The sequence below is a fragment of the Orbicella faveolata genome, unplaced genomic scaffold, assembly GCF_042242905.1.
Source record: "Orbicella faveolata isolate gen_17 unplaced genomic scaffold, um_ofav_v1 contig_24, whole genome shotgun sequence".
NCBI classification, from domain to species: Eukaryota; Metazoa; Cnidaria; class Anthozoa; order Scleractinia; family Merulinidae; genus Orbicella; species Orbicella faveolata.
In genome coordinates, this window is record NW_028301552.1 from 4,942,677 (window position 1) to 4,960,448 (window position 17,772).

General features: G+C 40.7%; 4 protein-coding genes across 5 annotated transcripts; 2 read left to right on the forward strand and 2 right to left on the reverse strand.

The window, feature by feature from the left end:
• Positions 1-3: 3 nt before the first annotated feature.
• LOC110056336 (uncharacterized) lies at positions 4-3,019 on the forward strand. The gene is made up of 4 exons (XM_020762801.2): positions 4-158; positions 808-935; positions 1,046-1,256; positions 2,229-3,019. Exons 1-4 carry the CDS (start codon positions 25-27, stop codon positions 2,458-2,460), a joined length of 705 nt encoding a protein of 234 aa, XP_020618460.1. The 5' UTR covers positions 4-24; the 3' UTR covers positions 2,461-3,019.
• On the reverse strand, positions 1,558-9,458 carry LOC110056362 (potassium channel subfamily K member 4-like). Of its 2 annotated transcripts, XR_016208008.1 has the most exons (5): positions 8,701-9,458; positions 5,411-5,528; positions 4,325-4,575; positions 3,103-3,593; positions 1,558-1,853 (listed from the first exon to the last, which is right to left on the reverse strand). XR_016208008.1 is itself a non-coding variant. In XM_089292087.1 (4 exons), exons 1-4 carry the CDS (start codon positions 9,035-9,037, stop codon positions 3,406-3,408), a joined length of 894 nt encoding a protein of 297 aa, XP_089148213.1. In that variant the 5' UTR covers positions 9,038-9,458; the 3' UTR covers positions 2,530-3,405. The 2 variants fall into 2 exon arrangements, 1 of the variants encoding a protein (XP_089148213.1); XM_089292087.1 differs by lacking the exon at positions 1,558-1,853 and having other exon boundaries at positions 2,530-3,593.
• LOC110056335 (melanocortin receptor 4-like) lies at positions 5,665-7,696 on the forward strand. Its single transcript, XM_020762800.2, has one exon. The coding sequence runs from the start codon at positions 6,709-6,711 to the stop codon at positions 7,648-7,650; it is 942 nt and encodes a 313-aa protein (XP_020618459.2). The 5' UTR covers positions 5,665-6,708; the 3' UTR covers positions 7,651-7,696.
• Positions 9,459-9,559: 101 nt separating the features above from the next.
• Positions 9,560-16,716, reverse strand: LOC110056338 (GTP-binding protein 2-like). The gene is made up of 11 exons (XM_089292085.1): positions 16,465-16,716; positions 16,361-16,387; positions 15,468-15,764; positions 14,905-15,102; positions 14,353-14,527; positions 14,022-14,238; positions 13,391-13,526; positions 13,105-13,163; positions 12,471-12,642; positions 11,656-11,817; positions 9,560-10,799 (listed from the first exon to the last, which is right to left on the reverse strand). Exons 1-11 carry the CDS (start codon positions 16,552-16,554, stop codon positions 10,638-10,640), a joined length of 1,695 nt encoding a protein of 564 aa, XP_089148211.1. The 5' UTR covers positions 16,555-16,716; the 3' UTR covers positions 9,560-10,637.
• Positions 16,717-17,772: the final 1,056 nt, after the last annotated feature.

Below are 17,772 nucleotides of genomic sequence, written 5' to 3' on the forward strand. Positions count from 1 at the left end.
TCCAAATTTGGTACTATCAGTCACATGATCTCATCCAAATCCAAGATGGCGACCAAAATGGCGGCTTTTATGTGCCAAAATTGCAATCTGTTGTGGCGGTCATTTTCGCTTCAAAATCTTCCTTATAGACTCATTTTTGGAAGAATGATGACGCAAAGGTTAGTGATTTTAAATCATGAAAGTTATACAATTGTGTAAAATCATTATATCGGGTGAATGTGTAAACAAAAGAAGCTTAACGTCAATAGCTAAGCTAAAAAATTAAGCCAGCTAGTAATCTTAACTAAGCTTATAATTCATATTTAATGTATTTCTGGAGTAGTCTCAGTAGGAATTAGCAGGTGGGTGGACATACATCAGTTGTGTTCTTCATCTTGTATCTGTTTAAATTCAATATGAAGGCTATAATTTGAGTGGGTCTTTAATTTAAGGTTGTCCGAGCGAGGTCTAAAACCGACTACAATTACGTGAACGTCTGCTGGGGTCTTGGGACAGCTTATTTTGGAGCTTCTAGTCTATTCTTGACTGTTCGATATTAAATCTCTCAGACCCTACGCCATGCCCTTGAAAACCCTTTTAGAGGCTAGGTTCTTGAGTGGGGAAGAAATAATGCATGGTTCAATTCCACCAGTTACCACCACCCCCGGGCAACCTCTGGGACAAGTCAGGACCTTTGTGCCCAAGGGTGGGGAATTGTTTGAGGCAGTCTTGTCCTGAGGTAAGGGAGGTAGGGCAAATCAAAAAATTGCTTTTTTGCGCATGGTTTATTAAACAAAATTTCCTTATTTTTTTATTTTATTTGAATAGGAAGTTATGCAGCAGTGCAACAGAGTCTAAGAAAGCAACAGAAACAGATGAATCAAAGCTTGATCCGCCAGCTCATGTGCTACAGACTAAAGGAATGGGAACACCAGTTATGGAAGAACACACACCAGGTACAATAATGGAGTTTTGATAGAAGAAGAGTGATTTTGATGGCCCCAGATTTCATACATCTTAGCAATCTTAGTACTAATGTTCATTTTTTATTAACCTTAATCTTCAGTCCATCCCGAAGTGGCAGAGATTTTAAGAAACTCAAGAGGTCGATTGGTGGATGGAAAGTGGATAAAACCTCTGTACAATGCCAGAAAATTAGCGAAATTAAGAAATGAATACATAGCCAAAGGTTACTACTGGCCACAGAAGCCAATGGCTGATAGAGGCCTTGACAGAACTCCAAAAGGACACAAGCGTGTTATGCTGCAGGAAGAGAGGTAAAGAATCATATCAACTGTTCCCTCGATCCTGTCCCTTGTGCATGAACAGGGTCCTCCTCCCTGGGTCCCACCGACTTCTCTCCCACAATCCCGGCCAAAAGTCGTTGGGACACTTGAGCTGTATCACGTATCCCCCTTCCCCCCTAATCAATGTTGGAAAATATCGCATTTTCTCCAACTAAAAAGGGAAAAACCACCTGATTATCAACATTGAAAGAGGGGGGAGGGGAGAACTTGCTTCATGTCCCAAGTCTTTTGTCTGGGATTGCAGGTTTCACCCCCCCCCCCTCCCCTCCCCTTGCAATTTCAAGACATTTTGTTGTTCAAATATGAGAATGATTTGCTTCTTTGGATGGGATCTGCAGAGTATGGACAGTATAGAGCAGTAGGGTAGTATGGAAATTTAAGTAAAACAGACCTTTACTTGCCTTCCTTTCACTTCATATGCAATTGTTGGCATACTGTCATTGTGCAAACACTTAAATATGTTATTGGTCCATTTGCAAATAAAGTCACCACCATTTGCCCCCAGTGGATATTTTCGTTAAACAGGTATTTCTTCCAAAAGGCCAGGTTAAAGTAGTTGCACAGTCACTGTAATAAATTAAAGAACTCAGAGAGTTATCACAATTAGTTGATTGCAATTTGATTGAAATGACCCTGTTAGCCTTGTAAGTTCCCAGTTGGGGGGGGGGGTACTCCCATATATTGGCTATATAGGTATGTGCTGTGAGACAGGATATGGTTTTTGGGGTTCCTGATCTTTTTGCCCCTGTTGACATTGTGTTCCTGGTGTGATCCTTAGATAGGGTACCTAAATTGTTCAGGTTTTAAAACCCTTTGCGGCACACACCTATCCAACATTTACGGGAGCACTCCCCCCCTCCCCCCACCCCAATAAGTTCCTTCTGCGCCCTGCTCCAGAAAAGAAATGAAGCTAATATTATTGATTATGTGCTAACTTTACAGACGTAAAAAAATTGCGGAGAACATGGCGAAGATGCCGCAAATCATCGAGGAGTATAAAACAAGGATGCGAGAAATCAGGGCTAAAAGAAGAGAGGAAAAAGAAAAGTCGAGACTTCAGGCAATTCAAGCTCAGAGGCTGGGGTATGACATCAGAGATCCGCGAGCTCTGCTGGCAATACAGGGAGAAGCTACAGACGATAAGAAGAGAAAGAAGGAGAAGGCAAAAAAATAGAAAACGAGGACGTAGAGTCTCGCTACAGCTGGTACCGGTTTACTACCCACACGCAAATGAGGAGAGATCTTTCCTGAAAGGTTCAAGTACTCTTTCATTCTCTTCAGTATCAATTCAATAAACAAAGGTGCACGCAGTTCTTCCAACGCTGTAGTTAGAAGCTTGCGCTACAGGCGTGAATGGTGAAGGGGTAAAAAAAGTGAAAAACGCTCCTCCCCCTCGTCCCCGTTTTTCGTTTTCTACGCAGGCTACCGTTAATAGGAACGTCTGAGACTGGACCCGAAAAAATTCCATACCGATGCCCTACTCTGTTCAGTGTCTCTAATCTGTTCAGTGTCTCTGATTGGTTGTTACTTGCGCGCGAAAATTCAAAACTGCGCATCAACCAATCAGTGACACTACACGGATTTCTACATAGCTACGTCATCAGCAAGGAAGCTTCGATACTCTTATCAGAGAGGGAAGAAATCCCAGACCGTCATTGAGTTTTGACTCGAAAATGTATAAATATTGTAAGAAATATGCGCCCCCAATTAAATAAAGAAAAGTTACAACAGTAGCTATGTTGCCACACTGAACAATAAAATTAATTCTCAAACTTGGCTGATTCAGAACGATTCAAGCGGCAAACGTGAGCCTTACTTTCCAACTTTTTCCCCGCGTCGTCCTTAATCCGCCCGCAGGCTAGTGTATTGTCATCATTATGTGCTGTCACGGTTTTACAAAATTGAATAAGTGTTTTGATTCCATATGTTTCCAGCTTCTTGTCTGTTGTTCTTTCCTGCTGTTTCACCTGTTGGTTGTACGTATTAAGCATCTTCCACCGTGGTGTCACGCGAGAATACGCGCAAAACAAATAGATCGACCAAGTGGACGAGTCAACCTTGACGGAGATCAAGGTAGGACAAATTTCGAGTCACACAGAATCGCCGGCGGAATGAGTTCTCAGCGGTCTTTCTTGTCCTTGTGCCCATTTTCAACCAATCCAACCATTTGCTTGATTTTGTCCAAACGTTTTGTAATCTCTTCCTCTATGGCACTAAATAACATGATAACCAGGACAAGACCCACAATAATGTACCCGCCAAAGAACACCGTGTGGTGCATATTCCGAGGCACATAATCGCCGAGACCTGAGGAAAAAGGACACGGAACGTTACGTGCTGTCGCTGGTGAAAATATGTGGAGCAATGTTTTTCATAAAATTATTTTTTGTGTGCTAACACTACAACCTCATATTGGTTGTTTTTTTCGCTGTTACTGAATGTTCGTTTTGTTTTTTGCTTTAAAAAGTATTTTGCCATTTATTTTGTCCCTGCTCTGGAAATGCCCAGTAGTCCTCCTTTATCTTATTTCACAGTTAAACGTGATAGTTTTTGTCAAAAAATTATTTTCCTCTGCAAACACCGTGCAACTTTTCTTGCATGTCTCCCGTGACATTGCTCATACAAACCAGGCTCGTAGCCGGTCACTATAGGTGTTTATTTTGGGGAAAAGAAGACTGGATACAAGGGTGGATTATCTCCTGCCTATTACCGTAACTCCCCACGCGCTCCACTCGATCCACTCGATCCAGACCGTTTTCTCCTTCAAACAAATATCCAATCTGATCCGTAAATAGCGACTGCAGTGGCGGATCTAGGGAAGGGGCCCGGGGGGGGGGGCGCCTTCTCCCCCCCCCCCGCCCTATTTTGGGTGAAAAAAGAAGAAATGACTGAAGGAAGACAAGCCGGCAGGGTAAGTAAGCTCAAAGGCTGGATCCGCCACTGGACTGGGTACGAGTCTGCATCTAAACATTTCGTAGGCCGACCTCGCAATAACGACAGGTTAAATTTCGTACACCGCAACTTTTTGAAATGCTTACCTATTGTCGTTAAAGTCACAAAACAGTAGTAGAACGATTCAAACAACGACCACTCTTCCCACAACGAGAATAACACGGCACCAGCCGCTAAATATGTCGTAACCATGCTAAATACGTTCTTGAGAGTGAGATGAAACTCTTGGTTGTCGTTTATCGTTTGAAACTGTGACGAATCTTCATCTTTCTTCTCTTTTGCTGCTTCGTGTTGTCTTTTCCGCCGTAAATTTGCGGAGTGCAAGAATTGAAGGACGCTGAAAATAAAAACAGAATACTTTTTCCGTGTTTACATAGCCTCATCTAAACACGAGGAGGAGTCGGAGAATTCGAGACATTTATGCAGTGCTTACATACTCTCATCTAAACACATCTATCGACCAATGAGAGCGCGCGCGTAGTAGTTCAGTTATTTCATGAAATAACATAGTTCTTAGTAAGATCACAACTGCAAACCGAAATGTAAGAGAGTTAAATTTTCGGTAACTACAGCTGTAAGATCGACTATTATAACACTAGACTAGGCGAGAGTTGACATCTGCCTGGCAGACGAGAAAATTTTTCGTCGAGTTTTGTGACAATTTGAACAAGTTCAAATTTATTGGGAGAGCACGAGAGCCGATGATAGCGAAGGAGAGTTGACAAGAAACTTTAATTAATAATTAACTGTGGATGATTTCTGCCTTTTAACGGCAACTTATCAGCCCCGTCCACGCTTATTCTGGAGAAATTTGAAAACCAAAGGAGCTTTCACTCTGAAAATGCATCAAATGTTTCCGTCCACATTACGCCGGAGAAATTTGAAAACACAACAATCGCGGCTCATTTTTGATTTTTGTGCTCGAGGAAAACTCGGCCAGGGAAATCACGTGATTATCGTAACGTCATCGCTTCCAAAATGTTTTCCGTCCAAACTACAACGCAAAGACTGTGTTTTCAAATTCCTCCGGTTTGAAGAGCGCTTTCGGAAAGCTCCGTTTTCGTGACGGTCCGAGACGGATTAGTGCGGACGGTAACGGCTACGGTAGGCCTAACCGTAGAAATTAAGCTGCGTTTTCAAATTTCTCCGGCGTATCAGCCCGGCTGACTCACCCTGTGATGAGAGATACTAGACTGGAAGCAACGACATTAAACAGCGGTATTCCAAGGAACCCATAAATGACACAGAGGATACGTCCACACGTGGACACTGGAGCGATGTTACCGTAACCTGGAGAAATACACAGCTAATCTGATCATAAATTATGGAATTAAAAATGCATTAAATATGATTAGTGGTGCGTGGTAGGTCAAAATACGTCATGTCATGTAGACCGCAAAATTGGAGGAATCCGCGAATAATCTGTTTTTTTTGTTGTTTTTTAGTTTTCATTCTACGATAACTAGTTCAATTGTCCGACAGACCGGTAAATTACTTTCGAAAGTTGATTCAGTTAATTTGTTGCACTAGGTCCAGCAAATTGTGAACGTGTCTTGGGATGTCGGGTCCCACCAGCGAAATTTCTGAACTAGCAAACTAATGAAAAGGACACTGTCAAGTCTTCAGTGACAAAATAGATGGTCAGGGCTGACGTGGCTCTCGTCTCTAAATATTGTAATTTACTTATTATTTCATAACTTGCGAAGCAGGAGCTTTTGGTGGAAACTTGGGCACGCGAGTGGAAAACTGAACACACGAGCAAAGGAAACAGCGCGCGTTGCTGCGAGCAAAAGATAGCGAGAAGAAGGCAAGGAAAAAACATCGCTTTTCCGACTTCCTTCCCCTCCACTGTCTCTCACTAGTTTTGTTTGTTTGTTATTGTTTTCTTCTTCAATTAATAACCATTAATTGCTACGTTTTGCTCTGAAAGTGAAAACTTTGCCAGAGTTGCTTTATTCTAAATTGCCGCTGCCTCTAAAGCGATCAGTGCAAATTTTTCCACACAAATCTGCTGGATACAGTGTATGTTACAGACGGGAAGAAATAACGTTTCGCTCCACCTGTTTCTTAGCTTTGTTATTCTAAGTGTTTCATTAAATGATTAATGACTGACAACTATCCTTTCCTTTCAGCCTGCGTCCAACTGAACAAACAGTTCCTAGCTCTGCAATTCATGGCCAGTCAGTTCGTTGTATGTACAGAAAGCGTAAAAGAAAGTGTCTGGTTATCTAACGAGGGAAACCCGATTCTTTTTCCTTGCTAGACAATTTAATGCTTTAAGACAGGCCATCTGCACATTTTAATATCGTTTTACGGTTTTACACTATTTACCGTATGTGACACATTTTTTGGAATACGTCAGCTTCGATATTATTTCGGTGGCTTTTTATAATTAACTTCAGTGCGTGACGAAGTAAACAACTTGCACGAACACTGCACAGCGCATAGTCTGGCTGCATTGTGCAGATTAATGGCGATGACAAACTTCACTAGAGATGAAAACCACCAGCAGACATTTCAACAAGTGTATTGCTTGGAAGCTTCGACAGGAAACATACACAACCAGCTGACGATTTTTTCCGTGATAATCCTTCTCCTGTCCATTACAGCATTTCTTGGAAACGCTTTGATCCTGGTCGCCCTTCGCAGGGAGTCGTCCCTTCATCCGCCATCGAAGGTCTTGTATTGCAGCCTGGCAACAACTGATTTCTTTGTTGGTCTTATTTCAGAGCCTCTGTATGCTACATATTTGATTTCTGTGGTGACCAAACGGTGGAACATTTGTCCCTATTCATTCACCTCAGCTTTCATCGCAGGATATCTTTTGGGTTCAGTGTCGTTTTTGACAATGACTGCTATAAGCGTGGACAGACTTCTCGCCCTGTTATTGAGACTCAGATACAGACAAGTTGTAACATTGAAAAGGATGTATGCGACTGTCGTTATCATTTGGGTTGTCTCCATTGTCGCTTCAGCAATGTACTTTTGGAATTATCTCATCACGTTATGGTACAGTTACATATTTATACCCCTCTGCTTAGCGACCTCGATATTCTCTTACACAAAGATCTATTGTAAGCTCCGTTATCTTCAAAACCCAATTCAACCAGAGCAACCGAACCAAGCAGTTCCCGCGCCGAACGTAGCGCGATACAGAAAAGCAGTGTCTAGTAGTCTTTGGATACAGTCAACTTTAATTATTTGTTATTTACCATTTGTTTTGGATGGCATCGTAGGACGACTGTTGTCGCCTCAAAATGAAGTTTCCTCATCGGAGCTCCTCGTTAAGGTCTATACGATCACTTTAGTTTACTTAAACTCGTCACTAAACCCAATTCTTTACTGTTGGAAAATTAGAGAACTTAGAGAAGCTGTGAAGGTTACAGTCAGACAAGTAGTTTGCTGTTTGTAGAAGTTATAGTTCCTTATATTTTATTAAAGCTCTCTTATATTAAGAATGGTCCTTTTTAGACTCCCATCTTGTAAACCACTGTAAATATATAGATATATAGATATATTTGTGTTTTTTATGGAAAGAGCAACGACATTGCAATTTGGATGTAACAAAGAACTTGTGAAGTGCCATTAAAGTGAATTTCACAACCATTTCAAATTAACCTCAAAATTATCCTGAACAACTGAATAAAAATGCCGTTAAACCTCTATACCTGCCGGGGGAGTATCTTTTACATGAATGCCGATTTACATGACAGAAAATTTGGCACGGTTCGATCCCATAGAAATGGTTTGCGTACGAAAAATAGCATCGTAGTTCTTCTATTAAAAAAAACGGACTTATAATCCATTCTTCTTGAGTTGAAATTTGAGTTGAATTTGAGTTGAATATGAACGATAAAAACACACTAGTGGGACAGTCTGTCTTTTCATGAGTTTTGGGAGGGGAGGGGAGGAGAGGTATTTTAGAGGGGATTAGTGGAGGATTTACGGTACCCTAGCTCGAAAATGGAAACACTTTTGGCATCGTAATTTTTCTGTATAATTCCAGCAAACTTGTCTCTGTTAAAGCTGAGGAACCAAAAGTAATTGCTCGAGTGCTCTTTCAAGCTCTATTTTGTGATCGCAATTAGCAAAAGTATTAACCGCGGAGGATTTGAAAAAAGCCCGAACGCAAGCGGGTGGCCGCTCTCAAACGCTAGAACAAAAATAACTCGCAGCAAAAAATTAACGTCTATGGACAGACTATCAAGTTCGTGTTCCCGACCTGCAAGCAAGCTCTCTCTGGGGGAGGGGGAAAGTAAAGGTAGTTCTCCCTTCCCCCATCCCCGCGGAAAGTTTCCCAGAAAATAATTTTAAAAAAATAGTTGCATTTAATTATAAAAAAACCCAATAAAATTCAGCCCTAACAATAGCGAATGATATAGAACTCTAACAGTAAGACCTGCAAGCTTATCAAGTATGAATCGAGTATTTCATTGAACAAAGTTAAAAATCTGTTTCTTACCAATTGTGGTGAAGATTGTGCAAGAAAATAACCATGAATCAGCCAAGCTCCACGCAGCTGTATTCGAACTCTCGAACATGAAATTCTTCTCGTATGAATCCAGTTTGTTTCTCGCTTGTGTCGACCACTGGTCGAATTCAAGACTGTTTTGATTCCACAGCTCTTTCAGAAGGTTTTCCCTCGAGTCTTCAAGCTGGCCGTCGTTCGTGAATGAAGCGCTATTCACAGCTTCAAGCTTCCTGAAAACGAGCGCTCCTAACAGCCCGTAAATGATTAAAATCCCAACTAAAACGGCATTATACGTGATGTTCGCTCTAATTTCCGCCAAATTCTTCATGGCTACCTTAAAGCTTGTTCCGAGTTTACATCTATAGCAAGATTCTGTGTGTCGGCGCGGTTTTAGTTTCGCCCCGGGAGTTTCGCTTTCCACCTTTTTCGAAATGGTCGCTATTCAATAATGCAGTTAATAATTTATGGCTAACCGCTGTGTAAACAGTTAAAAAGGAATGGTCCTGATCGAAACAAACCGTACTTGATTTCTCACTTCGGATCGCTGCAAAACAATCGATCGCGGAGCTGCCATCCTGAATCGTTTGGTCACGAAATAGTGAAAGTAGTAGTTAGTAGTTGTCAACTTTCGAAAAACAATCCTTCGATTTCTTTACACCCACGACAGTCTGTACTTTGGTAAAAAAACATAATCGTCAAACCAGACTCGATATGTCTCGGCACTGGACATGTTTTTTCCATCCTTGATAAGAGAGTCTACCCATGCAAAAGTACCCAGCCATAGTTTACCCATGCAAAAGTTTACAGCCTGAATCGAGCCATGCTCTGTTAACATAAAAGAAAGAAGCAATTTAAGGTAACCCAAATTTAATTCTTCTGGTAAAGCCAGTTCGGCATCAATGGATTCTTAAAACTTCCGTATAAAGACTTCGGCCAGAGTCGATACTTGATTAGTTTATATATTTACAGGAAAATTAAAACTTGTTAAAACCACCAAATTGTGTGTATACATGGTAAAAATTTAAAACCATCGTCGGGTTGCTGCAAGGTACTTATTAATTTTTCTGGTACCAGCTGATATTTCAGCTTATCCAACACAATCCACCTAATAACCATTACGTAACCCCACGTTATTTGTATCCCACTGAGTTCTATGAATGTTGTTTCACGGCTTGCTCCAGTAAGTAGGGGTCTTATAAAATCGGAAAATATTTGCAGTCTACAAAAACCTCTGTAATGACCATAAGTTACCGATTTCCAACACTCTTTACGAACGTTCTTTAAAATGCAACTCATTCACACCAACCATTCACACTGGTCTGAAAATTACAGAAAAAAAAAAGCCCCCACTCCCATCCCCTCCAGTTGTCATTAAGTTTAGTAACTTCCAATTCAGTCAGTCAGGTTCGGTGAAACGTCTCTACGCACGAAATATTTTTGCAGCTTTCAGACAAATGCAATATTTGGTATGACTGGGCAATACAGTATAAGTGAACTGTAAGTTAAAGTCTCTTCTTGATGACCAGCGTTTTTAGCAGTCTTGTCCTTAGTTTCCACAAGGTCAAACCACTTCTCTTAGGGTTTGCTTTGCAAGTGAGCCTTGCTAGTCATTCCAACACCCATGCATAAAATATCTTTGCCACTCCTGCTTTAAAAAATACTTAAAACTTCCTCCAAACGAGACCTTAACCGCGCGCGATTTCATTCCCTCGACCAGATGTCACTTCAGATAACCAGCGAGGAGCCTAGGCACTGTCTGTCCAAAACGCAAACATTTTCCTTCAACGAAACCAACAGAACGAGGACTGGTAATCACTCCCACCATCCTTTGTGCATATCAGTCCTATCTATCGGTGTCATTTTCACTCAACCAAATCAACAGAGCGAGGACTGGTAACCACTCCCATGATCATTTGTGTGTATCAGTGCTATCTATCAGTGTCATGACTGTATTTAATCACACTCTGGACCTGCCCAACTCCCTTAGTATGCCCCTCCCTAAAGAAGATCCTTGATCCTGGGCGAATGTACTCGGGTTGTTTGATGAATCTGAATCGAACTTTTGCTCTCTGGCCAGTCCTCAAGGACTCCTGAAAAACAACAGCTGAGCGTTAAACTATGGGTCAGTTCTCAGATGCAATGTTGCTAGGTCAAATTGTATGAAAGGTTAATTCATGTATGTTGTATGGTGTACCATTAGTTAATGGAGGAAAATGGTTAAGATGCACTGGTAAACATCAAAGAAGCAAACAAACAGGCTAAAATTGATGTTGGTAGGTCCTTGACCCTGCTCATCTTTTGTTTTATGCTCACTGACTATGCATGATTACATAATTGTAATATTCTATTGCTTAGTTGTATGAGCACATATAACCCACCTTTTGTATTTTGCCAGGTTTTGTGCAGGGTCAATCCCCAAAATAGTCAACAAAAACATACAACAAAGAACTTTGCCAGGTTTCATAACCATTCTGTCTATTAAGTACGGGTGTACATTGCGGATTTCCCCCAACATTTTGTCAAGCTGCCCTGACATTTTACTGGAATCCATTATTCTCCTTAGTGGAGGGAGACCAATTGAGAGTAAAGTTACAGCACAGTGAATCTGGCTAGAGCTCAATCCTAGACTATAGGTGCAATCAAACCGCTACTAATGGCCGCCTCTCTACAACGGAATGGTTTTTTTGTCGCGGCGGATGACACATACATTCACTCACTAACACATGTCCCAACTGCCACAATAAACTCTTGATAATGGGTATTAATCAGTGACTGATGAACAGTGTATACAAAACCCAATTTCCTTCTCTACAACGGCCACTTTCCTCTGTCCCCAAGGTGGCTGTCGTGGAGAGGTGTGACTGCTTGATTCTATTCTAGAGTTCAAACCATACCAGTGTTACTGAAAAATTTGTTTATTAAGATTTGCTGGCACTTCTTATATACCTTGTTCATCTCCTCAATAACTGCTGTCTGAATAACATTTCCTATGTACACAGTTGCCTGGAAACGCTTGCTTATTGATGTAGTATGGAACAGAAGAAACACATCTGCCCAGAATCCCAAGCAGGAGCGAGGTTTTTGAACTGGATCTGTGAGAACCATGCCCTGTAACAAATGTAAACAAGATAAAGTACCGGTAAACACAAATAATGGTTCCCAAAATTCTCTCTGTAACAACCACCCTTTCAAGGTACCTAAAAGTCTACAATTCCAGTTTCTGTAGCAATAAATCTGTTGTCACTACTCCCATGGAGAAGGCAGGTTACCTTCTAGCATTATTATTTGTAGACTTGTTGATATTTTTTTTTTATCAACAACAATCTGGGGATATCAACTCATATGCCAATTGTAGACAAGTGTTTTGCCTACTGAGACTATACATGACAGTTATAGGGGCTCTGACTACCAACTGTCATCGAACTCTGACACACCAACTGCTTAACCACAGGTTGTATAATAAAGAGTATTGACACTAAAAGAGTGAACCTTTGAGCCAATTGACTTGCATGCCTGGGTTGTTCCAAAGATGGATAATGCTATCCATTGGATAAATCACTATTTGGCGGATAGCATAGTTTGTTTTGTGGATAGCATTATCCGGTCTTTGAACAACTGGGGCCAGGTGTGGTGAGACAACACAGTGCTCAGATTGACCTGCATAGCTAATCGCCAGTGAAGCAAATAACTTTCAAATGCTTTCAATTGGCTTGTAAAACATTTTTACCACACGCAAATACTAGAGATCGGCTCTATCTTACTCGTCTTAGTAAACTCCTATCAATTCCACTGATAGCCACAGAGGCAGCTTGGCCTGCGCGGACCACACGGCAAGCAGCTCGGTTTCTCTTCACTGATGTCACAGTCACTGGCTGAAAGTGTCCGTCAATAGAGGGACCTAAGAGCAGTTGATCTCCTTCACGAAGAACACCCCTGAAGAAACAAAATAGCCATGATCACCAACAATTTACTTTTGGCAGCTCAAGAAATGTAGCACAAGGGGAACTGATAGGCATAACGTTCAATATTACATTCAGATGAGAAAGTAGACTTCATAATTTATTTGTCTAATCAGTCTATTCTATGTCAATGCCTTGAATGTCACTTTTGCTATGGGGTGCTTATCAGAACAGGGGCACTTATTAGATGTAAAAAACACAGCACTCGAGGGAGAGCACTTGTTAGACGAGTTCACTTATTGGAAAGAGGGCACTAAACAGTAACTACAGCTGAACTTTCACTAGCAGCCACATCTTTACATGCATGACGGCCCCAATTTTATGCCACAACCCTACACATTCTTTCAAGGTTTTGAAAACTATGACCTTTTAGTCAAGTGCATTGTCTCTATGAGCTACACTCTAATATGAGAGCAACAATAGTATCACTGCTCACCTCTCCAAAGTGCCACCAACAACAGGACCAGTACCTGGAACATTGAATATTTCATCAACCTGCAACACACACATCACACACAAAATTGTTATTAAATTCAGTACACACAGCAATGTAACAATGTTGTTTATACTAAATAACGATAATACAAACAGATTATACTCGTCTGATGGCTATAGAGATTGGTGAAATATGCCTGAATACTCTTCTAGCTGCAAAGTCTAAGGATGTCAAAGCAAATGAATGCTCTCGGCAAGTCTACAAGAGCTGGGAAACACGTACTTACCTGATATTCGGTACATTCTTGAGCTAGTTTCTCCTGATCCATGGGTGATCGAGCTGGAGGTACAAGATTCAAGAATTTCCGGACAAGATTCAGATTCTCTCCTGTTACACAGGACACAGTGAACACCGGTGTTACCCTGAAGTTGAAAGAAGAAAAAGATATTATCTCAGTCAGCAATAAAATATGATCAAGAGCAAACCTCCCATTACACGTAGCTGACATCTTTAGGATGTAACCAGAAAAAGTGAGGAGTCTGTTTGTCAAAGGCTGAAAATGTTGCATAACATTTTATGTATGTGGGACTATGACAAAGTGTCTGATTATGCTGCTTAGTGGGTGTGGTCTGATAGCAGATGATTGTTGGTATTTATATGTTTCTAGATTTATTCAATGTCTCATGAGTCAAAAAAAGGGAGCAGAGAGCGAAGTTCTTAAGCGGCTGAGACATTTTCCACAGTGTTTTTCTCTCCTTGGGAAAAAACAGTAGTAAATAACATTTTTCAAGCCCAGGAGATCTTGGGTTTAAAGGATTGTAATAAAAGAGCGATCATCTGGTAAAGAGATAATGACTGGATTATTTTTAATAAATTAAGTAAGTGATGGAAATGTGACAATTCAAGTGTGAACTTACTGATTAGAGGTGAAGTTAGTAGCAGCAACTATCACATCATCTTCTGTTCTGACAACAACTGGCACTTTATTACAGCCAGGAGATTTTAGAAGTCGATCAAGTACTCTCAGGGTTCGTTCTACCATTGCTGGTAAACAGATGTCTGTCTTGTTTACTATGACGAAGGTTGGTACTTTCAGAGCCATGGCCAGGCCTAAATGTTCTTTGGTAGTTCCCACTAAACATGAAGAAGAAACATCAAGTCAGCACTTTTAGAAACCCATGTAAAAGAGATGCTACATGTATTCTTTGAAAGACAGGTGTAGATCAGTTGAACATGTGCATCTCTTACCAATACCAGCATTTGCGGCAATTACCAACATAGCAAAATCTGGGGAATGGCCAGTTAAACCAAATATTGTTGTTCTCAGGTACTTGTGGTGTCCAGCAAGATCGATAAAAGTTATCAGCTTAGATGACTGTTCACAAATGTCCTCTGCTGTCCGCGATTCACTGTAGTTGATAACCTGGACAAAAACACCATGATAAGTACATACAACACAATAAAATTTCTATATATGAAGGCTTTAAGTAATTTCTAGCCTAGCCTGAGATAACTTATGATTCTATCATCTACTGTTACAGTGTTACTTAAATAATACTTCAAATGAATAAACAGACAGATCCATTATAATATAGCATTTTAAATATTACGTACACACAATCTGGTAATCTGATATTAAGATTATATTTTGTACAAAATAGTTATTAGATAACATTGCAATATAATCATTAGCCCCAAGATGAAAATCTTACTTGCCAAACTCGCCTTACATAGCAATTGACAACCTCATAGCGACAATGTAGAGCTTACTATTGATAGCCTTTTGATTTATGTGCATACCTCTCCTTTGCTGTTAAATCCCAGTATTTCATGGCTGATACTCGATGTTCTTCCAGTTTGAATTTCATGCAGATGTCTGAAAAGGTTCAACCTTGCCCGTCCACGACCATTGTCCAATTCATCATGGGTCAAGACGCCCAGTAATGTGCTCTTTCCAGCGTCAACATTTCCCAGCACTGCAAGTCTTATGTCAATGAACTGAAAATACATTGACAAAATACAATTGTCAAGGGAAGCCAATGACATCCAAATTGTCATCCTGTTAAGTGTAACTCCTCAGTTTCAGTAGTTGTTAATCTGGCTGGCCACAGCATGCACCTTGCAAACTTATATACGTATAATCTGTGATTATTTGCGTCTTGGAACAGAATGTTCAAGATCGCTAACTTAAACCACTGTACAGAAATATCCTGTAGATCTACAGATGACCCTATCCCATACCCACATGTGTCTTTGGCGACCAAATGAGGTCTCTCCACCCTTCTCTCTTATAAATGGTCATCCTATATTAAGTAGCTTGCCTGTAATTGTGAACTACCTGATAACCACAAAATCTTACTCACTTGTTGATCATCTGGCACGCGCCGGACAAGGACTTCTGCCACCTGCCTACTGGGACCATTAAAGATATTTTCCACCACATGGCGTCGCAGCAAGGTAGTGTGAGCTCCTAATTTTGATGCCATGACATTGAGTGTACTGAGGGAAGAGTCAAGCTCTTCTCTTGTGAGACCAACAAACATGCCGTTGTCCTCCACACCAATCTCGTAAATTGCTTCTCCTTCACCTTCCTGAAGACGCCACTTCATTTGTGTGACCAGGTGCTCAAGGCGAGAAGGAGAAGGGTTTACAAGCTTCAGCTGTCACAGTAATGTTAGACATTAGTAATGACCAGGGTTGTTACTACGTTTTGAGACACCTGTTACCTTAGTCTTCACACCATAACAAAGTTGCTGTTCTGGGTAAATTCTCCATCTTCCAACACAACTACGTCAGCTAATTTCACCCAAGGAAGAAAAATATTTGATATACCTTATTTCATGAAATGATTCCAAATTCACAGAAAAAAATTAAGTTCATCTCAACGGGACTAACTTGTCGTCGGGGCAGAAGTTTATAATAAGCCTGAATAAATTTCAGGTCTCGTACAGACGAAAGATGCCACGAAGACAAAACTAACACTAAATTATAATCTTGCATTTTACAAACAAGATGGCGACATATGCATAAGCTCAATGTTCAACTCAGTAACCATTTCCAGAAAGAGAATAATCGCTTTAGCCTGACATATGTTTCTCGTATCCTCGCAGCGATAAACAGGATTAAAAATTATGTCTGGAAAAGTCGGTTAAGTTTACGAACATAATTTTTCCCGCGCAAGCTACAAAAGGAGCCTGCTTTTCAGTTCGAAAACTGCAAATTACCAACAACACCAGAGCCTTAGGGATAAACCTACCTTATATTCTACATTTCCTTCTTCGACCTGCACAAGATCAGAAAGCACAAGTTTACTTAACGGACAGAAATGCGGGTAAAATGGGCGCAAAACTCGCTGTTTACCTCTGGAGGCAGGCACTCTGGCATAGATGCCCGGGTAGTTTGGGTCCCACTTCCTGATGGTGTTTCAAACAAATGGATAAACGATTCCATTTTCGAAGTAAAGTCACTGTTAACAAACTAAATTCATAGTTCGAAACCATCAGGAATCATCTGCAGATCTTGCTAGGGCAACATTTTCGTTTTAGCGAATCGAGCCACTTTCTTTGTTGATATTTTAGTCCGGCTGGCTCATGACACCACCAACCTGCGGTATTTCATCAGAAAAGGACCCGGATATACTCCATTCAGTGACGTCACAAGGGTAAGTGGAAAATCAACGAATGGCTTGAAAGCTAACTTCGACATGTTAGCACTCGAGAAACCAATCAAACAATCAACAAAAATATTCTTTTGTCGTCATCTTTGCATACTCTTTCTAAATTTCTGCTTCCATGGCACCACAAAATATGATATTTCATCAGAAAACTTTCAGAGTCAACAATAGAAAATTATATCACAAATGGGTGGGTGATAAATTTAGTGCAACAAAACTGAAGCCAGTAGTATAAAGATACAGTACTTCTAAGAATTGTTTTCCATTCTAATTGGCCTCTAGGACTAGCTGAACATTTCTTGCAGTAATGCTTAATCCCGAGTGAGATTCTGATGTATGTTATGTTTCAGGTGTTTACGATGGAGCTTAGCCGAATACTAAAGAACGGAACCGCAACCTAGCTACAGTCTAGTACAGTCTGTTTTCGACTTAGTTATCACCCTTCCATTACTCCCCGGTCCACAACGAAGCTAAAAGGCATTGGCATAGAGTTTGCTTGATGGAAGCAACGCCCAAGAGCTTGTCCACAAGGGATTGGGCGCTGTGTCCCACAAGAAAAATTTCTCCGAAGATCATTTTTTCTTTTTTTTTTTTTTCTTTTATCCCATATTGACCAAGTTTGTTCGGTATGGCTGGAAATCAGCCTCGTTCTGTTTTTGTTTGTTTGTTTGTTTTTTATGGACGTCGACTTCTTCTCGGTCCATAAACAAGCAAAAAACCTCTTGGCCAATATCCAGTCACCTTGACCTCACGCTTGGTCAATAACCCATATCAGAACCCATATATCAGCTAAAAAGTTATAAATAGTAATAACTCAGGGCCAAAATAAATTCAATTACATAGTGGACGTTTCGGGTCTGGCCCTTCCTCGGTGCTAAGTTTAGCTTTGTTCACTGAAAACTAAACTTAGCACTAGGGATGGGCTAAACCCGAAACCTCTGCAATATAACTGAATTTATTTTGGCACTGAATTATTAATATTTATAACTTTTGAA

Coding starts and splice junctions, on each gene's coding strand:
- LOC110056336 (XM_020762801.2), top strand. CDS start 25: ATGATCTCATCCAAATCCAAGATGGCGACCAAAATGGCGGCTTTTATG. Junction 936..1,045: donor TATGGAAGAACACACACCAG/GTACAATAATGG, acceptor CTTAATCTTCAG/TCCATCCCGAAGTGGCAGAG. Junction 1,257..2,228: donor GTTATGCTGCAGGAAGAGAG/GTAAAGAATCAT, acceptor CTAACTTTACAG/ACGTAAAAAAATTGCGGAGA.
- LOC110056335 (XM_020762800.2), top strand. CDS start 6,709: ATGGCGATGACAAACTTCACTAGAGATGAAAACCACCAGCAGACATTT.
- LOC110056362 (XM_089292087.1), bottom strand. CDS start 9,037: ATGAAGAATTTGGCGGAAATTAGAGCGAACATCACGTATAATGCCGTT. Junction 5,529..8,700: donor CACAATCTTCACCACAATTG/GTAAGAAACAGA, acceptor GTATTTCTCCAG/GTTACGGTAACATCGCTCCA. Junction 3,594..4,324: donor TGTGACTTTAACGACAATAG/GTAAGCATTTCA, acceptor CTTTTTCCTCAG/GTCTCGGCGATTATGTGCCT.
- LOC110056338 (XM_089292085.1), bottom strand. CDS start 16,554: ATGGAATCGTTTATCCATTTGTTTGAAACACCATCAGGAAGTGGGACC. Junction 14,239..14,352: donor TGCCGCAAATGCTGGTATTG/GTAAGAGATGCA, acceptor CTTCATGTTTAG/TGGGAACTACCAAAGAACAT. Junction 13,527..14,021: donor ACTAACTTCACCTCTAATCA/GTAAGTTCACAC, acceptor TTTCAACTTCAG/GGTAACACCGGTGTTCACTG.